This window comes from Puma concolor, chromosome E3, assembly GCF_028749965.1.
Source record: "Puma concolor isolate L17-30 chromosome E3, mPumCon1.1.hap2, whole genome shotgun sequence".
NCBI classification, from domain to species: domain Eukaryota; kingdom Metazoa; phylum Chordata; class Mammalia; order Carnivora; family Felidae; genus Puma; species Puma concolor.
Genome location: NC_141682.1, coordinates 27,466,455 through 27,488,959, shown reverse-complemented (window position 1 = coordinate 27,488,959; position 22,505 = coordinate 27,466,455). Strand labels below are relative to the sequence as shown.

At 39.6% G+C, this 22,505-nt stretch overlaps 1 protein-coding gene across 3 annotated transcripts; it reads right to left on the bottom strand.

Annotated features, from left to right (window-relative positions):
* Positions 1–929: 929 nt before the first annotated feature.
* Positions 930–21,339, bottom strand: GDE1 (glycerophosphodiester phosphodiesterase 1). 3 transcript variants are annotated; one of them, XM_086692943.1, is made up of 7 exons: positions 20,916–21,339; positions 20,614–20,700; positions 11,774–11,949; positions 8,084–8,189; positions 5,589–5,681; positions 3,268–3,479; positions 930–1,556 (listed from the first exon to the last, which is right to left on the bottom strand). In XM_086692943.1, the coding sequence occupies exons 1-7, from the start codon at positions 21,174–21,176 to the stop codon at positions 1,409–1,411; spliced, it is 1,083 nt and encodes a 360-aa protein (XP_086549069.1). In that variant the 5' UTR covers positions 21,177–21,339; the 3' UTR covers positions 930–1,408. The 3 variants fall into 3 exon arrangements, with proteins under 3 accessions (XP_086549069.1, XP_025772714.1, XP_025772716.1); XM_025916929.2 differs by lacking the exon at positions 20,614–20,700 and having other exon boundaries at positions 20,916–21,337; XM_025916931.2 differs by lacking the exon at positions 20,614–20,700 and having other exon boundaries at positions 11,774–11,945; positions 20,916–21,055.
* Positions 21,340–22,505: the final 1,166 nt, after the last annotated feature.

Sequence of the window (22,505 nt, the reverse complement as noted above, 5' to 3'; positions counted from 1 at the left end):
CTTGCCAACACCAACCGAAGCAAAACTCGGTGTGCTTCTCTCTGCCATCTAGCTGTGCGGACTGGTGGTCTGGCTGCTGTGAGTGTGAGGCTGGTGACCCACTGGGACTCAGGAGGAAGTCATGACTAAGCTCAGGGCCTGTGGTCAAGACTGCAGATGGGGCTGGAAGGTGGGAATACGCAGCTATGGGAGACAGATGACTTTGCAATTTTTTAAAGACTCCATATCGTCTTAAATATTGCCACTGAAGTTCACAGTTAAGACCACTAGAAGCTTACGTGGAGGAGCACAGAGCTGAGAATGAAGGGCTCTACATTGTAAAGGCAGACAGGGCAAATGGTTAAGAGCAGGGCCTCTGGAGTTAGATTCACTTGGATTTGAATCTCAACTGCACTGAAGACTTGGACAGCTTGGGTAGGTGACTTTAAGTTTGCATTGCCTTGGTTTCCTCATCCATAAAAGGAAAATACCCCTGTACGATTCTTCTGGGTTTTGAGATAGGCATATTAAACCATTAAAAAGTTTGTGGCAAATAGTTAAGAAATTTTAGTTTTAGGAGATCAGGCTCTGCTATGTCACCAGCTGGGTCATTTCTGAGGAAGACCTTTTCCTTCTACAGGTTTGAGTTTTCTCATTTGCCAAATGAGGGTAAGTCTAGATGTTCTTAGATGGTTCTTGCAGTTCTAGTGTCATGTTGTACAACAGCCCGAACGAGTGTAACTCAGCCCCCTAGTGGCTCATAGCTCTTATTTCAAGATACCATAAACAATCCCTCGGACTGGTATCAAGACTTACCTACGGTTTTCTTTGCTTCGCAATTAAGGCTCACCAGGGGCTGTTGCCTCTGGTCACTGGATTGCAGAGAGCGGCTTCCCTGAATTCCTAATGTCTTAGGACATTATGCTTGGTACACAGTTTTCCCTTAGTGCTCCTTTTAATGATTTTATTAGTATGGTCACAAGTTTGCTGTCTATAGTACATTGATAATGTAGCTGAATACAAATATTTTAAATAAGTAAATTACATAAGTGTGTCAAGTTTTAAAATGTCAACTTTTGAGTGATCATGCATTTCCCATGCATTTGCATCTGCAACCCCAAACTGCACAACTCAATCTGTGCTTATCCTCACTGGGTTTCGGTGTACCCATCAGCTAGGGCAGGAACTGTTGTCCCTTTTTTGCAGACCCAGATTTTCAAGAGCAACAGTGTTGAACTCAGGCATTCCATGGAACAAGGTGGCAAAACCAGGTTTTGCTTTGGTTCAGGTAAAAATGCAAATACCGACTATTGCTTGTATGAGCCACCTGATCCCCCAGGGCTTGGGCTAGCACAAAGGGTATTTTGATATCCCTGCTTAAGGCCAGCAGGCAGTTTCTGTACCCGGATTTCCTCCCTGGGGGAAAATTCTAGAACTGAGATGCACAGTCTTCCAACATGCTGTCAGTGATATAACTGGAACCAAGATGCGATTCGTAGTAACTTTTTTCATCAAAGGTATTAACAGTCCAAGCAACAACCTGAATGCCTTTAGCCGACCACTTCTTCAGGTAGTCCCTGGAGAAAGAGGACAAACCAATCCTGTCAGAACAAGGACCAACTGTTCCTGGTATTCACTGAGTACTAACAGTGCCCAAAAAGAGCCTCGTAACTGGTCTCTGTGTGCAATCAGAGGAAGTGTTTCAAAACCCAGCACCAGAACCTCCTCCACGTTGTTCCAGCTTACACTTCAGTGACTTACTAAAGACACCCTACACCAAAATAGAAGTCATACTGGAGGCCATACTGGCTTGCCCCCACCCATCTCCTTGGCCTCATCTTACACCACGCTCCCCCTTTCCTTTTGGTGTCGCAGAATAATGGATTTTCTTTCAAGTCCTTGAAAGAACTAGGCTCCTTCCTGCTGTAGCACGTTTTTGCATGTGTTTTCCCCTGTGACTTGGATCTCCACACTCCCATTCCTACTCACCCTTTTTGTTTTTAAAATGTGTATTTATTTATTTGAAGAGAGAGAGGGGGGCAGAGAGAGAGGGAGAGAGAATCCCAAGCAGGCTCTGTGCTGTCGGTGCAGAGCCCGATGTGGGGCTTGATTTCGTAGACTGTGAGGGCATGACCTGGCCAAAACCAAGGGTCGGACACTTAATGGACTGAGCCACCCAGGCACCCTCTACTCACCCTTCTGATCTTAGCTTAGTTGTCACCTCCCTGGGGGATGTTTTCCCATGATTAGGTCAAATTACACAGTAAACGGACACTGTTCTCTCCTACATAGCGTTTATCTTAATTGTAATTTTATATTTATTGTATTTGATTTGATTAGCAACTTCTCTTTTACTTGACTATAAACTCCATGAAGGCACACCATGGCTTTCTTTACCACAGCATCTTCAGCTTCTTAGTAATACCTTGCAAATCTGTAGGCCTACATCAAATATTGACTGACTTGAATGCACACATACCTGAAATAACCCAAAACTAACAACTCTAATCAGCTGAAATACACAGCTATAAAATTACCGCAATAAAGGTCAGAGACTGCTAGTAGGTTAAGGAATGGAAAGTTTTCTGGGAAGCAATGGAGCAGAGCCTATAATGTAGAACAGAGCAGGAAGAAAAGTGGGAGGGGTAAGGTAGGTGCTCACAGGATGTCTTCACTGGGGCTCTGCCCTGCATCTGTGTTGCTTTTCAAAGGGAGCCAATCACAAGGACTTATAATCTATCTCTCATCGTAGTTTGGCAGGTTTATTTTTTATTAGGTTTTTCTTTAAAACTAAAAACTGAGAATATTTCATCAACTTATTTTGGCAACAGTGAAGTATGTCTGAACTCTTCCCACCTAAGAAGCCAGTGGCATTCCAACTTAATAAAGCTATGGTGGGCGGGAGCCTGGGTGGCTCAGTGGGTTAAGTGTCCAACTCTTGATTTAGGCTCAGGTCATGATCCCAGGGTCATGGGATCGAGCCCTGAATAAGGCTCTGCACTGTGTGGAACCTGCTTAAGATTCCTCCCCTTCCCTCCCCTCCCCTCTCCTCCCCTCTCTCTCTCTCTGTCTCTGTCTCTCTCTCCCCTTCCCTCCCTTCCTCTGCCCCTCCACCCTGCTCACCCCCTCTCTCTAAAAAAATAAAATAAAAAAATAAATATAAAGGCATGGCGAGATCTGGTGGGTGAAACCCAATTCAGGCTGTCCACTGTTAATCCTTCCTTTCCAAGAAGAGCATTCCAGGAAATCTGTCAGAAGAAGATTAAAAAAAAAACACTTTTAACTTACGGGGATACAAAATCCTTTTGTATGAGGAAAGCTGAAATTCCACACAGGTACCACAAGATATTATGCATGCTCCAATCGAGCAAAATGTCCATTACCACAAACATGGACTGTTTCCAGTAAGTATCATAGCGTGGTTTCCCATCTCCTGTATGGCTAAGGCTCCAAGGTCTATGAGTTAAAGCTGTCACTACATTCTGATCTGTTTGTCTCATCTGAAAAGGAATTTTGGAAAGTAAAATAAGTATCATATCTAAAATCTAATACCTCTATTTTTCTTTGGATTTAGCCAATCTACTCTTTCTGATGAGGTGGCCATAACGGCCCCCATGTCTACTAAATAGATATAAACCTTTTGAGTAAATAATGTAAGGGATGTAAAGCATTTACTATACAGTATAAATAAGAACACTTCCTTCACAATCTCTACCTTTAAAATGAGTAAATTACAATCTCAGGGTCAAATTTTCATGTCACAAGAATTAACTTTCCGTTGGTTATCAATTTAAATTCTGGCCAGAGATAAGTAATTAGAACTTAGTGAGGATAGAACCATGATCATTTCCAGATGAGTTGGTTAGCTTTTGATTCTTTCTAGAGAAAATGGCTGAGAGAGTTGTGGGGGTGGGGAAGTGGGGTGAGAAGGAAGTGAGAAGGGAGAACAGAGAGAGAAGTAGGGGTGGGGGTTGGGGATGGACAAGGAGAAACGGGGAGATGCGGACGTAATTCTTTCTGTCTGTGTTCTGTGCTCCTCTGGACAAGGTAGCTTACATTGTGAAGTCCTCTGTGGTCAAGTAAGATTGGTAAACACTGACCCAAATGTCTGAAAGCCCCATGACGCTATTCATCTCAATGATAGTTTGTATCTGGATAGGTTCCACTCTTCCTGTAAAACTTTAAATGCATGCTCTGTTGGTCACTGTGAACAAGGCTACAGAACCAACTCAATATCTTGGAAACTGGTAAGTGAAGTTAAGGATTAAGCATTTAATTGCCAATTGCATAACTAAATAGTAGATGAGAATTTTTATATAAGTATTCTAGCTAATATGTGAAGAAGTGATAGACTAAAATAATAAGATTTTGCCAGTAAATTGAGAGCTGGCTGCTGGCATCAATAGCAGCTGTAAACAACAACAAAAGAGTCAATCAGATTATTTTGTGCCTCCTGATGAAAAAACTACCCTCACCTTTGAGATTATCTTGCCAAGAATAATTGAACCTCCACTGATCAAGTCTTTTGCTCTCTACCAATTTACAGGAAATATATACAGGGGGGGAATGTGTTTAACTGTATCATGGCGTAAGGAGCAAAATCTGGACTTGGGTAAACTCTACAAAACAACCTGGATTCTTCAATAAATACATGCAGGGAAAAGGAGAACTTACAGGTTCTAAGATTTTATATTACAGAATGTAGTCTTTATTTGGGTCCTGATTCAAATTAACAATTATAAACAACAAAAGCCATTTATAATATTTTTTAAGACAAATGAAAAATGATATATTCACTAGATATTTCCTGATCTTAAAGGCTAAATGGTTTTAGATAGGATAATGGTTGTATTGTGGCTGTATTTTTTAAAAAGGGGAATAACTTTTTAAAGATATTTAATGCAATTTTTATGGGTGAAATGATGTGTGGAATTTACTTCAAAATAATGCTGGGGTACATAAACGGGGGTATGGATGAAACAAGCTGGGTCAAGGTTAAAGGGGGGCTTGTTATACTACCATCTACTTTTGTGCATATTTTAAATTCTCCATCATTAAGAGTTTTTTGAAAAGTTTAGGGGCGCCTGGGTGGCACAGTCGGTTAAGCGTCCGACATCAGCCAGGTCACGATCTCGCGGTCCGGGAGTTCGAGCCCCGCGTCGGGCTCTGGGCTGATGGCTCAGAGGCTGGAGCCTGTTTCCGATTCTGTGTCTCCCTCTCTCTCTGCCCCTCCCCTGTTCATGCTCTGTCTCTCTCTGTCCCAAAAATAAATAAACGTTGAAAAAAAAATTTTTTTTTAAAATAAAAGTTTATTCTGCTGTTACTTAGCGAGATGAAGAGGTACATAACTCCTTGTTCTGAGAGCGCTTACTAAAGTAATCTGAATGAGCCTATGAACAACATAAAAGAAGGAACTTAAAGAGGAATCATGGTGTCTTAAAATAGGGCAGGAGTTCATTCCCCTTTCTGAATTTCTCTTGTTAAAAGAGGAGTTTCTTAACTGAAATTCAGTTCAATTTCACAGGCATCTAGCTTATGCTTACTTGGGCCACTTCTATGATCACCATCAACTAACATAGTATTATGTACAATAAAAATTCTGAATTTACCTTATAGATGACTTCTGGCAAGAAAGAGCAGACGATACTATTATTGTATAGTTGAGGAAACTCCATATATATTTTCTTTAGAGCATCAGTAGCCTGTAAAGCAGAGAAATTCATGTATTTTAAATTTACTTAAATGCAACAGTCTCAGCTAATAACTATTACCTATGAAGTACAACCCTACTGAATAAATTAGAACTTTACTAATACATGGGGATGTTGAAAGGAGTATGGGTAGACTCCATTATCCATTGGGAAACATCTTAAACTCACACCTACAGCAGACAGAGGGGAAACTGAGGTACTGCTGCTTTACTATTTGTTGAGAAGCTCACCCCTTTGGTCATGCTTTTGGAAGGTATGGCAGTGGATGCTGAAAGCAAAATTTTAAACCTTTCCCTTATAACCTGGTTTAGGCACTAGGAAGAGTCCTTTTATACCCATAACTCTATCATCCTCTGCCTTTCCTAGCCTAAGCATGAGCCAACCAGCCTGGGAACTACTAAGAGTACATTTGCTCAGTCCAGGGGACTGAGAGGAAATGGCATTCATCACCAACATGGAGGCAGAAACAATGGGACAAGGAAGGAACTGGGAAGAGCTGAAAAGTCTTCCAATTCTTCCCAAGATGAGCAGAAGTTTCTTTTTGTAGTTGCCAGATGAGTAAATGAAGAAGAAATGATGGAGCTAAAACACTTATACTTTGTAACCTCTAGTGAATTAATAGATTTGGCCACTGGCATCAATAGCAACTAACAACAGAGGTGACTAGGTGGAGTGTAATGTTGCTGTATCATAATTCTTGAAATACCACTAAGTTCTGGAAAGTCACACATACCTATAACTAAATATAAGTAATAAAATGCATTCCAGAAAAGAAAAAAGAACATAGAAACTATTCATGTCATGTTTCCCCTTCACTAATGTGACAGAGTGTGAGTTATCCAAAGTTTTCTTGTTGTCTGAACTAATGTATGCTTTATGTGTGATGCTTCAACATTTATTTAATTCTCATAACAACCCTATGTAGTTGTTTCTTTTATTATTCCCATTTTATCCATGAGGAAACTGAAGCATATCAAGGTTAAGGCTACATTTTAGTAAGTGACAGAGTTGAATCACGGTCTATTGGACTCCAAAGCCCATAATCTTGGCTCCTGGGCTCTACTATCTCTAACTTACTACACCTGTTCCTTTACACTCCCATTTTGTGAATTGGATCACTATGTTCTATCCATTGTTGCCAAACCACTTGTGAGCACCAAATCTCAAATAGCTGAATTAAAAAATATATATTTTCTTCTCCCCCCCCCCACCCCTTATTTTAAGAGAATAAGCATGAAGGTCAGTACACCGTGGGTGAAATGTAGGACCTATCAGGGATCCCAATGTGGGCAATATCATCAACAAAACCTGAGGTGCTCATTAAAAATACATGTTCCTTGACTCACGACCCCAGACATTTTCAGAATTTCTTCTCTAGGTGATATGGCCCAGCAATTAGTATTTTTAATAGGTATTCTTGGTGATTCAGATGTGGGCTGACTGGGACACTTACATGCATACAACTACCAGTAACATAATAATAAATGAGCCAGAGCACCATTTTCCTTTCTTCAAAAATCAGAGTCTACTGTGCTACAGTAAGGATATATACTTGGGCTCTTATTTCTGGTTTCAATGTTTCAACTATAGGCTGAAATAAAAAAAAAAAAAAAAATGACATCATCAGAATGGTGGCCATTACTGATTATAGCTTTCAAGGGAGGAAAATACCTGTAAGTTGTCCAAATGCAGAAAAAAAGCATTTGTATTTGAAAAGCTGGTTGTAAGTGAACAAAGGTAATCTAAGTCATATTTTCCCATTGATTTTCCATTGCAAAAATATATTTTTATGAATAAAAGTATATGTTATATAAGCAAAATTTACTTAGGAATGTCATACATATTTGAAGAAATTATAATAATTTTATCATAAAAGTTCATCTACTCAAATCATACAATAACAAAACTATACATAAGAACAGAAATCATACAAGAAGGATAACTCTAAGATAAATATCCTATTAGCTATCAGAAACTTTATGTATAGGAGTTCTCTTGAAATTCAGTTGAGAGTTATCCATCTAAAACCATTAACTTATCAGCCAGATGCAACTGGTCTTGTGTCTGACTCCTGAATTCTTTCTTACGAGATTAGCTGAATGGTTTGTTCACGAAGTGCCTCTTTATGGTTTATCTTTTGTAAATGCTTTATGCAAGGAAGAGAAACCTATTTTGTGTTAGTTGTAGAATATCGGAGTTGTTAAAAGGTTCCATCAAAGGTTAAAAGTTCCATAATTTACTATTTCCCTAAAGATGTGGAGCTGTGCATTGCAAACTTCCAATAAGCAAATATAATTTATAAAAATAACGTAAGAAAGATAAGTAACAAAATATATAGTTAATTTTGGAAGTGACTAGCGATTAAATTGTGAAGTCTATGGTATAAACTGTACCATATTTGCATGGCCCTTGACATCAAAGAAGATTGTGAGGTTATAGTTTAGGCACTCTGCAACGGCTTCTCTCAGGGTAGGGATCTTTTCATCAGGGAAATCATTCCTATAAGAGAGGGAAAAGGAATAGTGTATTGCAGGAAAAAGACAAAGATAAAAGTTTAGTGAAACAGACATTTGACAAATGTGTCCCAACCAACAGGACAGTGTGTTTTCCCTGACTTCCTTTCTTTAACCATACCGAAGTCTAAGGATACTTGGCTTTAAGTCCTTAAACCAGATTAGATATTCTTGACCAAAGAACAGCAACAAGAACAAAAATCATTTAATTTTTATGAAATTACTAGTTTATGATAGAATTAGTAACTCTACTCACCGAAGGGCAGAATATAATGCCACCTCTGGAGAACTTGAAACTTAAATTTAAGACTGTAATTGCCCTAATAGAACCTTATGCAGGAGAAATTCCCAATATATAAATCTGTTCACTGTATTGTACACTTATGTGCAACTGTTTAAAATAATCTTCTATACATAATTTTCTGATAAAAGAAAATTAAGTGCCTGATATGTAAGAAATCTGCTTTTCTCAGATAATGAAATTTCATTCTGCATGATTTAACTTATGTTTATTCAACCGTATCATTTCAACTGTAGTATCTTGGCTAAAAAAAAAAAAAAAGATAATTTAAAGAGTATAGGCAATTCTGCCAGCCATTCTACTCAATGCCTATTCCATGGGAGTGAGAGAAGAGACATGAATTTGCTATTCCTTTGGCCAGTCTTAGTTTCCACGCCCCTTCTCACGATGAGCCTCTCACAGCATTGAGGATAGTTCTAGAGAAAATACCTATTTTTCCTACAACATGGTCCCTAAACACAAGCCTATTACTTCATTTGGTGTTCAAACAAAGAAAATGCAACAAGTTCCAACCGTAGGATAGACTGGCTGAGTTAAAGACATTGAAATGATATACTGACTCCAAGCACGTACCTTTTTCCCCCTGAAGTTCGAAAGGTGTTTCATTAGTTCTTAGTGTCTGTTTTTCATTACAGATTAGAAAAAAAAAACCCCAAAAACAAAAAAACAACAACTATGTACAGTGATGTAGTGTAATACAGTAACGGGGGATGATTACCCAGAGGATATTTCTCATTTGATTTTCCTTCTCTGTCTAGAGGTTTTTTGTGAGTTAAAAATTTTTCACATATTCCTTTCTTTAGAATGCACTGGAGTATAAGGAAAAGTGAATGTTTTTTAGGCAAGTTAACGAATGAATAGTTTTCTACACATGTTCTGTTGTAGTTCCATTAAATGAAAGCACTAAAACAAATTAATATATTATTTAATGTGTGTATTAATATAGTCAAGCCTATTAACATACAGAAAGTCAATTAGCAAATCAAGACTTAGAGCAATGCCTTAAAGGGGATTGTAAAACTTTTCTAAGGTTCCTCCCTGCCTTCCCCTCCCCCTCTGCCAAATCATTCAACTTCTCTAACTTGGAAAGTTTACAGAATTATGGAATATGATCATGAAGAATTTAGCCACTGGTCTTTTTTTTTTTTTTTACTAAACTTGTCGCCCTACATTTAGCCCCTTGTAATTATAGACATTCTCTAGAATCCAGAATTTGGATTTTATTTAAGGGTAGCAGCTTACATGATAGACTCCAACATTTTCAAACAGTGGTTTCTCTCCTCTATGGATTTCCAGAATCATTACAGGTAATTTTTGATGACTCTGGCTGAAAGTTTATCAATTTTGTTTATCTTTTCAAAGAATCCTCTTTTGGTTTCATTGATCTTTTCTATTTGTTTTTTTGGTCTCTAGTTCATTTGTTTCTGCTCTGATGTTTATTATTTCCTTCCTTCTACTCACCTTGAGCTTTGTTTGTTCTTCTTTTGCTAGTTCCTTTAAGTGTAAGGCTTGATTGTTTGATATTTTTCTTTTTCTTGAGATAGACCTGTATTGCTATAAATTTCCCTCTTAGAACTGCTTTTGTTGTGTCCCAAAGATTTTGGACTGTTGTGTTTTCATCTATCTCCATATATTTTTAAATTTCTTCCTTGATTTCTTTGTTGACTCATGAGTTGTTCAGTAGCATGTCATTTAGCCTCTACATGCCTGTGTATTTCCCAATTTTTTCTTGTGACTGATTTCTAGTTTTATACCATTATGGTCAGAAAAGATGCATGATATGAATTCTTAAATGCATGATATGATCTTCTTAAATTTACCGAGGCTTGTTTTGTGGTCTAACGTGTGATCTATCCTAGAGAAGGCTCCATGGGCACTTGAAAGAATGTATATTCTGTTGTTTTGGATGTTATGTTCTGCATGTATCTGTTATATCCATCTGACCTAACGTGTTGTTCAAAGACTGTTTCCTTGTTGATTTTCTGCCTGGATGATCTATCCACAATATCATACCTCCTTAAAGGATTTTAAAGGTGATGATGACCCTAAGCATTTTTTCCTTTAATTGTTGACTTTGAAGCCAACATCTTATTAGCTGCAATGTCACTGCAGTATTAAAACCTGCCTTTCTCTTGCATATAGCAGAACAATGAAATAAAGAGCAATTCCAGAGCCTGCACTTAGAACTTTCAACCATTAACAATATTCTTTCTTGATTAAGGTATAATTTCCTTTGTTTGACTTTTCTTTTTTTTTTTTTTAATGTTTATTTATTTTTGAGAGAGAGAGAGAGAGAGAGACAGAGTGCAGACAGGGGAGGGGCAGAAAGAGAGGGAGACACAGAATCAGAAACAGGTTTCAGGCTCCTAGCTGTTAGCACAGAGCCTGATGTGAGGTTCCAACTCACAAACTGTGAGATCATAACCTGAGCCGAAGTTGGATGCTCAACTGACTGAGCCACTCTGGTGCCCCTATTTGTAATTTCTTTCAGATCCTAGGAAAATAAAGTCTAAATCTTTTATAGAGGACTATAACATAATCACTGGGTTGAATACTCAAGGAGTATTGATCATTGTCCAGAGAACTGATACAAGATGAGTAACAATGAGCACACATTTTGGGAGGGATTTAAATAACCACATTCCAAAGTTTATTACCCAGTATACTAATTCCAATGTGTTTATAGCTGTTAATGGTGGGAATGGTGTGGGTTCTGTGATCCTTCACTTTTGGGAAACATTAAAGTGAAGGTAAGAATTGTTGATGTGGACTGTTTGTCCCCAAGGGGAACATCTAGAGTATAGTGCTTGATCTGAGTTAATCACAGAACCTTTTTCTTGTGGAATATCTTACAGGACTAGTTCTGATATATATACACATATATATATGTGCGTGTGTATATATATATAAATATATATATATGTATATATATTTATAATTTTTTGTATATATATGTATATTTTATATATATAAAATTTATATGACAGTACAGAGTAATTGTCTAATGTTAGTAATGTTAGTGACTAGATATTGTCTTGAGAATAATTCCAAAGCCAAATTTGGCCTCAGTGGGAAAAGATGAAAAACATCCATGCCTTATTTCTGTTGTTTCTGGCACCGTGCTCATTACTTGGGAAACCTGTATACAGTTCAAAACAAAACACAACAAAACAATTTTCCTGGAGAAGATGTGATTAGAAGGTGCCAGTGTCTTTCTGTGATCTCCAACAAAGCTGAAAGGTACATTTAAGTGACAACGAACCACTTACCTTAACCTGTGATTTGCTGCAGGATTAAGCTTCCTAATTTGTTCAAACGTCAAGTCACACAATCGACCAGTACCATCGGTCGTCCTATCAACTGTGTTATCATGCATTAAGACAGGAATCCCGTCGGAAGTAAACTCAATGTCCAACTCCACACCTGTTGCTCCATTCTTAGCTGCCTTAACAAAAACATCAACAATATTAATGGCAAGTGGCCAAGGTCACTTTACAATCTAAATGCTCCAGACAACCAACAGGGCTAGCTAAGGAAACAGCTTCTCTTACCGATTCCTTCCCCTTCCTGTAACAAATAGCAACCCATCCAGTTCCAGTTTCTACTTTTCCAGATGATATAACCTTCCTTCAACCTGCACACTTAGGGATTCCTCAAACACTTCAAATTCCCCACCCATGGTAGTAGACGGAGAGGTTTCTGGAACTAAGTTTTCTTTGGTTGCTTTAACTCTTTGGGCCATTAATGGCTCACAATTACAAATATTTAGACAAATTCCATGTTTACCTACACTCTGTTTGGTACAGCATCTCTGATTACCCTGTGTTTGTTGATTAGCTGTATATTGCACTACTTCGGCATAAACAGGATGAGCCAGGGTTTAGTTGGTTTAACTCTACCTTCTGTATCAGAAACACCAGGCCTGCTTCTAGGGGACATTACATTTGTTTATGTGAGCAGCACTGGCTGTTGGCCAACAAGCTGGTAAGCATGATAAGGTACACTAGAATTTATCTACAAAGAGAATGTGAACATTAGAATATATAAAAAGACAACCTGAGCACGCTCCTCTGAGACACGCTAACCCACATTTGCTTCCTTGGCTTGTCACAATGAAGACATGAAATGCTCACCACGATCAAGATTTTAAATTAAAAAAAAAAAAAAAAATTAATTATTCAAACACCCAGAGCAGTATACAGCAAAAAAGACTTCACAGATGTTAATATTTTGCCGTATTTCCTTCTATCTCTTGCTGCCCTAAAACACAGTAATAGTTACTATTTAATAAGCCTTTTCTATATAGTCAGGCACTATTCTAAGTGCTTTAAATGTATTAACTCATTTGATTCTTGCCATATTTGGGTAGGTACTATTGATATATTCATTTTCAGATGAGGAAACAGAGATTAAGAAACTTGCTCTCGGTTGTACAAACTAGGACAGAGTAGAGGCTGTACTCTTAACCACTAGATGTTTACTACTGACCCTACAGATAGAGTGAAATTTCTCCCCCTTTTTCTCCATCTTCAAGTTGATGTGCATCATTCCTGTGCCATTCCCTTACAGGTCTTTATGTATTTGCTACATACATAATTACAATTAAGTTCCTGGAAATGGTGTACAACTCTGTACCAGTGCACAGTAGACATTCAATAAATGTTAGCCGTTGCTATTTATTGTGTTCTTTTTAACACATTTTTAATTGTAACATGGTTGAATTTATCAGTCATGTCCTTTATGGGCATAGATTATTCTACCTTATTTAAATCCTTTCCTACATTTATAAAGATATAACACAACTATATTTTCTTCTACGCTTCAAAGTTTGACGTCCACATTATGACCAAGATTTTCCCCATCTAAAAATCCCAATTCTATCACTCACTGGCTGTGTCATCTAGTTACTTATCATACTCTAAGCTCAGTTTCATCCTTTTTAAGATGATACTTTTCTAATGATCCTAAGAGTTGTGAAGATTTAGAAAGAATGCATGTAAATTACCAAGCTTGGTGCCTGGCTCGAGGTTGGCTCTCAACATAAGTTTTGATTCAGAAAACACATCTGAGAGAAAAAGCCATTACAATAATGATTACATCTTATACTGGTTAAAAAGTTAATCGTTTTATAAGATTAAAAGATATCTTTTCTAAATTAAAGACAATAGTACACTGGGAAATCAATATGGATTATATCATTTATGACATAAAACAAGATGACATTTTCAGTATTCACAGTGCAACTGTCTCACTGTGACACAAATGTTCTCCTTAGTCCTTGAGGCGGGCACTATAATTAGGTTCAATTATATCTGTATTCATTAGGGCCATCTTTATTTAGTTGCAATGCAAGAAATAACAATGGGGAGACATTGTATCTTAGCAAGATTACTAGAACTAATGAGTTCATTTATTTGTCTTTTCTAAGTAGTTTATGAAGGCCCAAACAAAAGCTTTATAAAAGAATCACCATATTAGAGTTTCTCAGACCAGATCTTCTAATGGCTATATTCAACTTTCTTTACCAGGACTTTTATGTTATTCCAGATACAGAGGCAAAAAGGTAAGCTCCTGATTCTAATTCATGTATCAGTATATAATTCGTACTCATCTTTTCATTTATAACAATTCCTTATAATAGTATCTTTTCTTCTATACATACAAAATTTCACATAAAACATTCACATAAAATTTCACACAAAAACATTAAATTTCACATAAACAAGTTTATAAAAACATTGCAATTTTATTAAAACTTTATTTTATGTTAAATGTATTTATTTTAAAAAATTAAAATAAAATTTATTTTATTTAAAATGAAATAATTTAGGGGCGCCTGGGTGGCTCAGTCGGTTGAGCGTCCGACTTTGGCTCAGGTCATGATCTCACGGTCCATGAATTCAAGCCCCGCGTCGGGCTCTGTGCTGACAGCTCAGAGCCTGGAGTCCGCTTTGGATTCTGTGTCCCCCCCTCTCTCTGCCCTCCCCTGCTCATGCTCTCTCTCGCCCTGTCTCTCTCTCAAAAATGAATAGACATTAAAAAAAAAAATCTTAAAAAAAAATAAAATGAAATAATTTATTTTAAAATTACACTAATAGTTTAAGTAATAGAATAGCACAGTGTAGTATAGTAATAGCAATTAGATCAATAGTTGCCTTGGGGCAGAGGGGTGAGTAGGGGATTAACTCCAAAGAGAGCACAAAGGAACTTTCTGGGGTGATGGATATAGATTAAGATAGTGGTTACCCAGGTGTATGTATTTATCAAAACTAATCAAACTGTACAATGAAAATGTCTCTTCTATTAATGTAAATTATACTTTGATAAAGTTGGTTTTAAAACTATTTGCTTTAACAAATTCATTATACTTATATGACTTTTTAACTGTTTCATTGAAAAGTACGTTTTAAATATCCATCACTATACTGTAACTTCACTTAAAGAACTTCATTTGTGTTGACTGATAATGAAAACCACAGATTCCACTACTAAAACACAGAACGGCAGTGTTTTTTGGTGTATAATTCATCCATGTACAATTCAGTGGTTTTTATTATATTCACAGAGCTGTGCAACCATCACCACAATTTTAGAACATTTTCATCACCTCAAAAAGAAACCGTGTGTCCATTAGCAATCCACATTCCCGACCCCTCTAAGTCCCTCTATCTCTATGGATTTGCCCATTCTAGACACTTTATTTATTTATTTTTATTATTTTTTTAAAGGTTTACTTATTTATTTTGGGATAGAAAGAGAGACAGAGGGTGAGAGAGAGAGAGAGAGAGACAGTGAGCACATGAGCAGGGGAGGGGTAGAGAAAGAGGGAGAGAGAATCCCAAACAGGTTCCATGTTCTGTCAGCACAAAGCCTGATGCAGGACTCGATCTCACAAACCATGGGCCCAAATCAAGGGTCAAATGCTAAACAGGATGAGCCACCCAGGTACCCCTAAACATTTTATTTAATAGAATTATATAATATGCAGTCTTCTGTGACTGGCTTTTTTCACTTAGCATGTTTCTTTTCTTTTTAATGTTTATTTTTGAGAGAGAGACAGAGCACCACCAGCAGGGGAAGGGAAGAGAGAGAGAGAGGGAGACAGAACCTAAAGCAGGTTCCAGGCTCCGAGCTGTCAGCACAGGGCTGGATGTGGAGCTTGAACTGACAAATCGGGAGACCATGACCTGAGCCGAAGTCGGACGAAGTCAGATGCTTAACTGACTGAGCCACCCAAGCACCCCTCACTTAGTATGTTTCTAAGGTTCATTCATGTTGTAATATGTATCAGGACATCATTCTTTTTTCTTGCCAAATACTATTCCATTGTATGGACATATCACATTTTATTTATCCATTCACCAGCTGATGGATATTTCTGTTGTTTGAATAATCTACGAACAAGTTTTTGCATGATGTATGTTTTAAGATGATAACTCTATGTTTAACCTTTTAAGGAACTGCCAGACTGTTTGCCCCACTGGTAGTGTATGAAGGTTCCAATTTCTCCACAACCTTGTTGAAACTTGTTATTGTCTGTCTGTTATAGCCACCCTAATAGGTATTCATTGTGGCTTTGATTTCTATTTTCCTGATGGCTGATAATGTTGAGTATCTATTCTTATGGATTTATTGGGTATTAATACATCACAATCCTACCAACAAATACTTACTGAGTGCCTATGAGATAGGAGGTACTGTTTTAAGAAGTGAGGAGAGGGGCGCCTGGGTGGCGCATTCGGTTAAGCGTCCGACTTCAGCCAGGTCACGATCTCGCGGTCCGTGAGTTCGAGCCCCGCGTCAGGCTCTGGGCTGATGGCTCGGAGCCTGGAGCCTGTTTCCGATTCTGTGTCTCCCTCTCTCTCTGCCCCTCCCCCGTCCATGCTCTGTCTCTCTCTGTCCCAAAAATAAAAAACGTTGAAAAAAAAAAAATTAAAAAAAAAAAAAAAAAGAAGTGAGGAGACAGTGGTGAACAAGAAAGAAAAGGATTATGGATCTTATATTTCAGTAGGGAGAAACAGATTACAAACATGTTACATGTAAATTATGATGGTGACAAATGTTTTGAAAAAGAAAACAGAGAGTAATGTGAAGGTTAAGGCAGGTGAGGGTCACTAGACAAGGCCGCCAAGGAAGGCCTAAGAATATGACATCTGAGGGGCGCCTGGGTGGCTCAGTCTGTTGAGCGTCCGACTTCGGCTTAGGGTCATGATCTCACAGTCTATGAGTTCAAGCCCCGCGTCGGGCTCTGTGCTGACAGCTCAGAGCCTGGAGCCTGCTTCGGATTCTGTGTCTCCCTCTCTTTCGGCCCCTCCCCTACTCGTGCTGTCTCTCTGTCAAAAATAAACATTAAAAAAAAAAAGAATATGACATCTGAGCTGAGGCCTTAATGATCAAAGGGAGAAAAACCATACAAAGAGTTTCCAAGTAAAAGAAATAGCAAGTATAATAGAAAGACCACAATGTAGGATGGAGTCACAAAGTGTTGACTGTGTACCCAAATCTATTCCCCTTCTTCCCTGCTCGTAGAGACCTATTCTTGCCCCATTTTTCAGCTTTCTCTTGTGTTTGGAGTAAGTGAACTAATTCCAAACCCTCTGTGTGTGTGTGTGTGTGTGTGTGTGTGTGTAGGATGGAGGCTTCTGGGAAAGAGGGATTGAGAGCGGATGGTGTAATGTGTAAGAATGGGGCTGCAATGAGGAAGACTAGTAAATATGCTGCAGATGGAAGAGCAGACAGATCAACACAACCTGAGTCCCATGATTACAAATTGAACAGCTGAGGGGCATCTGGGTGGCTCAGTTGGTTGAGTGTCTGACTTCGGTTCAGGTCATGATCTGGCAGTTTGTGAGTTTGAGCCCCGCTGCTGTGCTGACAGCTGCTTCAGATTCTGTGTCTCCTCTTTCTGCCCCTCCACCACTCTCACTCTGTCTCTCTCAAAATAAAACATTAAAAAGTTTTTTTCAAAAAACATTAATTGAACAGCTGAACAAACCATCCTAGAAGTCACCTCTCCCACATATTCTTGTTATGTGAGATACTAAGTCCTCTTACTGTTTGAGGTGTTTGAAGTTAAAGTCTCTATTACATGAACCCAAAAGCATCCTAATAAGCACCTAGGGTGGCTGGAACAGAGAACAGGGGCTTTGAAAAAGATATAAGATAGAAGGTGTTCTAATTTTATTTAATTCCAGTAGAGAACCACTGGAGGATTGTAAATAAGAGCTGGACATAATCTGATTTATACTTTTAAAGCTGCACTCTGGCTCCTGTGCAGAGAATGGACTGTGGGTATAATTAAATTACTCAGTCACTGTTTATAATCATGTATCTGTTTTTGGAATACACTTATTTAACTTCTCTCAAGTTTTTCCTTCTATATCAATTTTATAATCTACCAGAAATTCTACCATTCTCAGAATGTCTTTCCTGATTTTTTACATAGTAAGATGCTTGAGAATATAAATTATGAGCTGCAAACATACAAAGGGAGGAAGAACAGGACAAAAAACAAACTTTGATGGAAATAAACTACATGTTCCTTTCGAAGCTGAGAGAGGATTCGACTTTATCTTCTGCAGTCTGTATTCAGCAGCTAAATTTTGTTATAGATAAAAAGTTCATCGATATTCAAACAAGTTGAACTAACACAATTCATTTCCTCTTAAGACCAGGAATCAACTTGGCACAATGTTTATTACACATATTAAAGATATGCACAACCCAAACATGAATGGAAATTACTATAATTCCCTTAGAACACAACAGGATATGAAACACTATATGTGTATGTGTATTTCACATACATACTTCCTCGTTTAATATGATTAATATTCAGTCAAATGTGTTCCTGGCCAAACCACTACATCATTGATAAATACTTAGGAATGCCTTCTGTGTTCAATTAACACTGAGTTATACTTTAAGGCAACTTACATAAAGGTTAGTTGAAATGGAAGCCAATGGCAATTATGTACTTTTTTTCCTTATAATTATCTTTCTTTTCATGACAATTCTCCTGTATAACTATGTTACTTCACCTGACCTATTTGAGTGTAAGATAGAATGTAAAATACATTCTCCAATATCTTTATATTTATTTATTTTTAAGGATTTTATTTATTTATTTATTTTAATGTTTATTTATTTTTGAGGGAGAGAGAAAGAGCATGAGAAGGGGAGGGGGCAAAGAGAGAGGGAGACACAGAATTTGAAGTAGGCTCCAGGCTCTAGACTCTGAGGTGTCAGCACAGAGCCCGATGCGGGGCTCAAACTCACCAACTGTGAGATCATGACCTGAGCCAAAGTCGGACGCTTAACTAACTGAGCCACCCAGGCATCCCAGTATTTTATTTTTAAGTAATCTCTACACCCAGCACGGGGCTGGAACTCACAACCTTGAGATCAAGAGTCGCATGCTCTTCCAAATGAGCCAGCCAAGCGCCCCTTCCCTTGGTTCTTTGTGATGGAAGGGAGACAGAGCACCTTTTCTAGCTTTCTATTTAAAAATAAATAGAAAGATATTAAATCACCTGGATGACTCTGTCGGTAGAGCATGCTACTTGATCTCGGGGTTGTGAGCTTGAGCCCCACGTTGGGTGTAGAGATTACTAAAAAAAACAAAAACAAACAAAAGCCCCACAAAGAACCAAGGGGAAAGAAGCATAAGAGAAGTCTAACTTGGTTTACTAACACAGAGTCAGGTGTCCTCCACTAAATTAAAAGCTGCCTTCCTGACCCCCTTCCTTCTTCAAACTTAAAATTTTTTACATTTACACTGAGCTGATTTTTTTTAAATTTTTTTTCTTAATGTTTGTTTGTTTTTGAGACAGAGAGAGACAGAGCATGAATGGGGGAGGGTCAGAGAGAGAGGGAGACACAGAATCCGAAGCAGGCTCCAGGCTCTGAGCGGTCAGCACAGAGCCCGACGTGGGGCTCGAACTCAAGGACTGAGAGATCATGACCTGAGCCGAAGTCGGACACTTAACCGACTGAGCCACCCAGGCGCCCCACTGAGCTGATTTTGAAAATGAAGGCCATCTTTAGATTATTGGCCTAAAGAGCTTACATTTGTGGAGGTTATCATGGGCCAAGCACTTTCTGTGGACTACCTCACTGAATTATATAGCCTATTAGGTGGATACCAATATCACTCCCATTTTACAGATAGGGAAACTGAAGTCAGGCAGGGAGGGTAGAGTGAAGAAAGGTGCCCTGATGGTGTCTTGTTTCCACACCCTACTGGGGACTCCGATTGGGACACAAAAGCTTAAGTAACTTGCTCGTTATGTAATACTGTCTGTCCCTAGCTAGATAGCGAGTCCAGGTTTTTACATCCCGGAACACGGTCTAATCTCTGACAAAGAAAAGCACTGGGTCTTGGAACCAGAAGGCTGAATTCTAGAAGGAGCTGCATGTGTTTGAGTCAGTTTTCCTACCCATTCAGTGTTAAAATAATCTCTCAAAGAAATGTGAGGAAGAGATGTACTTCCACAGATGCAAAAGCGCCTGTATAAGTGTAAATCTCTCTTACTATGCAAACTATCATTATGAAGTCAGGAGGGAGACTGCCAGGAGCTTGGAGGGAGCAAGAGTCTCAGGAGAGCTTGTGAACAAGAGGCAGAAATTGGATCAGGAGTCCAGCTGCAGGGGCTGTCTGGCATAAACTGTGTGTTTGGAGAAAAAGGTGATAAGGAGAGAGATAATTTGGAGGACAAGCAAACACAGCTCCTGTGAATATGATCCATTTAGAATAAACTCAACTACTGCCAGAGACTGTACTTAATCTGGCCACATGTCCTGCTTCATTTGCTAGTCTTTGTTCTTGTTCCTTGAAGTCAGATCACATAGTGTATAGTCTCTTACCTGAACGTTCCAACATCGTCCCCACCTCCCGGCTTTTGCACTCGCTGTTCTCCTTTCCTGGAACACATTTCTCCTAGATCTAAGGCTGGCTCCTTCTCACAATCCGAGCTGCAGCTCAAGACAGGTCTTCTGAGAGGATTTTTCTGATTACTCTATCCAAAATAGCCCAAGTCCTCTTCCCAGTCATTCCTTATCCCGTTACCCTATTTCTTCATTACACTTTTCACTCTCTTAAAGTATTCACTTGTGTGTTGTTTAAGGCGGATTTTCCCCATCCCAGCGCAAGCTCTGTGAAAGCCGAGGCCCTTTCTGTCTTGTTTAGGAGTGTGTCCTCAGTGCCTGGCATATAGCAAATATGTAGGTATTTGCTGTGTGATATAAATAAGTTGGGAGATTTCTGACTTCAGAGGGATAGACGGCCACTGGGATATATTCCCTGTGTACGAAAGGTATCATGAGAATACTGGAGAACCTTCGGAAGGTCAAGCAGAAGTACAACCTCCCAGGAGGGGCGGGGGTGGGGGGCGCGAAGCGTGGGGGACTCACCAGCCGAATGGCCGCCAGCGTGTTCTCGGGCGCGTCGTGGCTGCCGCCGCGGTGAGCGATGGCGGAAACGCGGTCCCGCGGCTTGAGCACCTGCAGGGCTCTGCGGGAGGGCACAGGCTCAAAGCTGAACAGGCGCAGCAAGAGGTAGAGGCTGCCGGTGAAGAGGCAGGCATTGAAGGGACTACGCGTTACCAGCAGGAGCAGCAGTAGCAGGAAGGAGAAGGGGCCCAGGAGGCCCCCCTGTTCCTCCCACAGCCACATGCCGGCGCCCGCACCGGCACGGACGGGAGTCCCGGACCCGCCGGGCTCCCGGATAAAAGCGAGAAGCGAGGGCGAAAGCCCAAGACACTCGCCGCAGAGGGAACCCTCTTAGGGGACCAGCGCCGCACAATGGCGGCGGTGGCCCCATCCGGAGAGGGAGGGAGCTGTTCAGCCAATCAGGGTGGGGGATCTGCAGAGCTCGGGGGCGGAACCGCTGCCATGGCAACGAAGGTGGACCCAGGCGCTAGGCTCACGTTCCAAAATAGCTTTGGATTATTCCGAGGTCCTCAACCTCGGTTTTCAGACTCCAGAAGCGGGTGGGATACAAAAGCGGTCTCATGGTTGTACAGCTGGAAGGGATCTTACTGACTCTTCATTCTGCCCTTGAGTAAACTGCCCAGGAAGCCTTGCAGGGGCAGGACACTTAGACTACTTATTTATTCAATTCAGGATGTGCAAACAACAGTCCAGGCGCTCAGGATACAGGAATGAACAGGACCAACAGGGTCTCTGCTTTCCTGGGGTTTACATTCTCGTGGGGGGACGGGCGGGGGTGGATAATAGTGCTTAGGGAGTACAGCTCACATTTGTAGAGCGCTTACCATGTTCCAGGTTCTGTGCCAGCAAACGTTTGTCTTATGCATTATCTCATTTATTCTCACAACAGTTTTCGTCGAGAAGTATTATCTCAAGAGATTGAATTCAATCGACTTTAGAAGGATTTTTCAGATTCTGAGGGAATGAAAGAGCATAGCAAAAGACGCACAATCGAATTATAAAGGTGGAGGGGATTTTAATGATTCTTTCATTTTAGAGATGAGGAAACCGAGGCCAGGAGCGGTGAAGTGAATTGCGCAATTAATGACAGTCAAGACTGACATCAAGCCATCCCAGTTTTAATCCTGTGGCCCTTCCACTCCTCCTCCTCCTGATCTTACTTCTTCTACTAAGGGCTAATAGTGAGACTTTTGTACCAGGCACTGCGTAAGAAATAGATCTCATTTGTTCTTCACAACTACCCTTGTGATAGGCGGTGTGTGTGTGTGTGTGTGATAGGCACTCTTAAAACTCATATTACATGTGCAAAAATAGGCACGGGAAGAATTTTCAGCAAGAAAGACAGAAGGTAAAACAGAGTTAGGAAATGGAAAGGGGCAACTAACTACCTCATATTTTGGGGAAAGCTGGTAATATGTTTAGATAGAAGATTTTGGTAAAACATTCAGGGCTTTTTGGGCCATCTTGAACCTGTTACTTTTTGTTCTTGGACGTGTTTTCCCACTGATTTGCAAAAGTGTAGGGATGTCTTGAGGCTTAGAGTTGATATCT

Bases quoted from the DNA above. Each gene is read 5' to 3' on its own strand.
- GDE1 (XM_086692943.1), bottom strand. From the start codon at position 21,176: ATGTGGCTGTGGGAGGAACAGGGGGGCCTCCTGGGCCCCTTCTCCTTC. The intron at 11,950-20,613 runs GTGAATACTTTA...GTTTTTGTTAAG, and splicing joins CCGCCTTAAACAACACACAA to GCAGCTAAGAATGGAGCAAC. The intron at 1,557-3,267 runs GTAAGTTAAAAG...CTCTTTCTCCAG, and splicing joins CAAAAGGATTTTGTATCCCC to GGACTACCTGAAGAAGTGGT.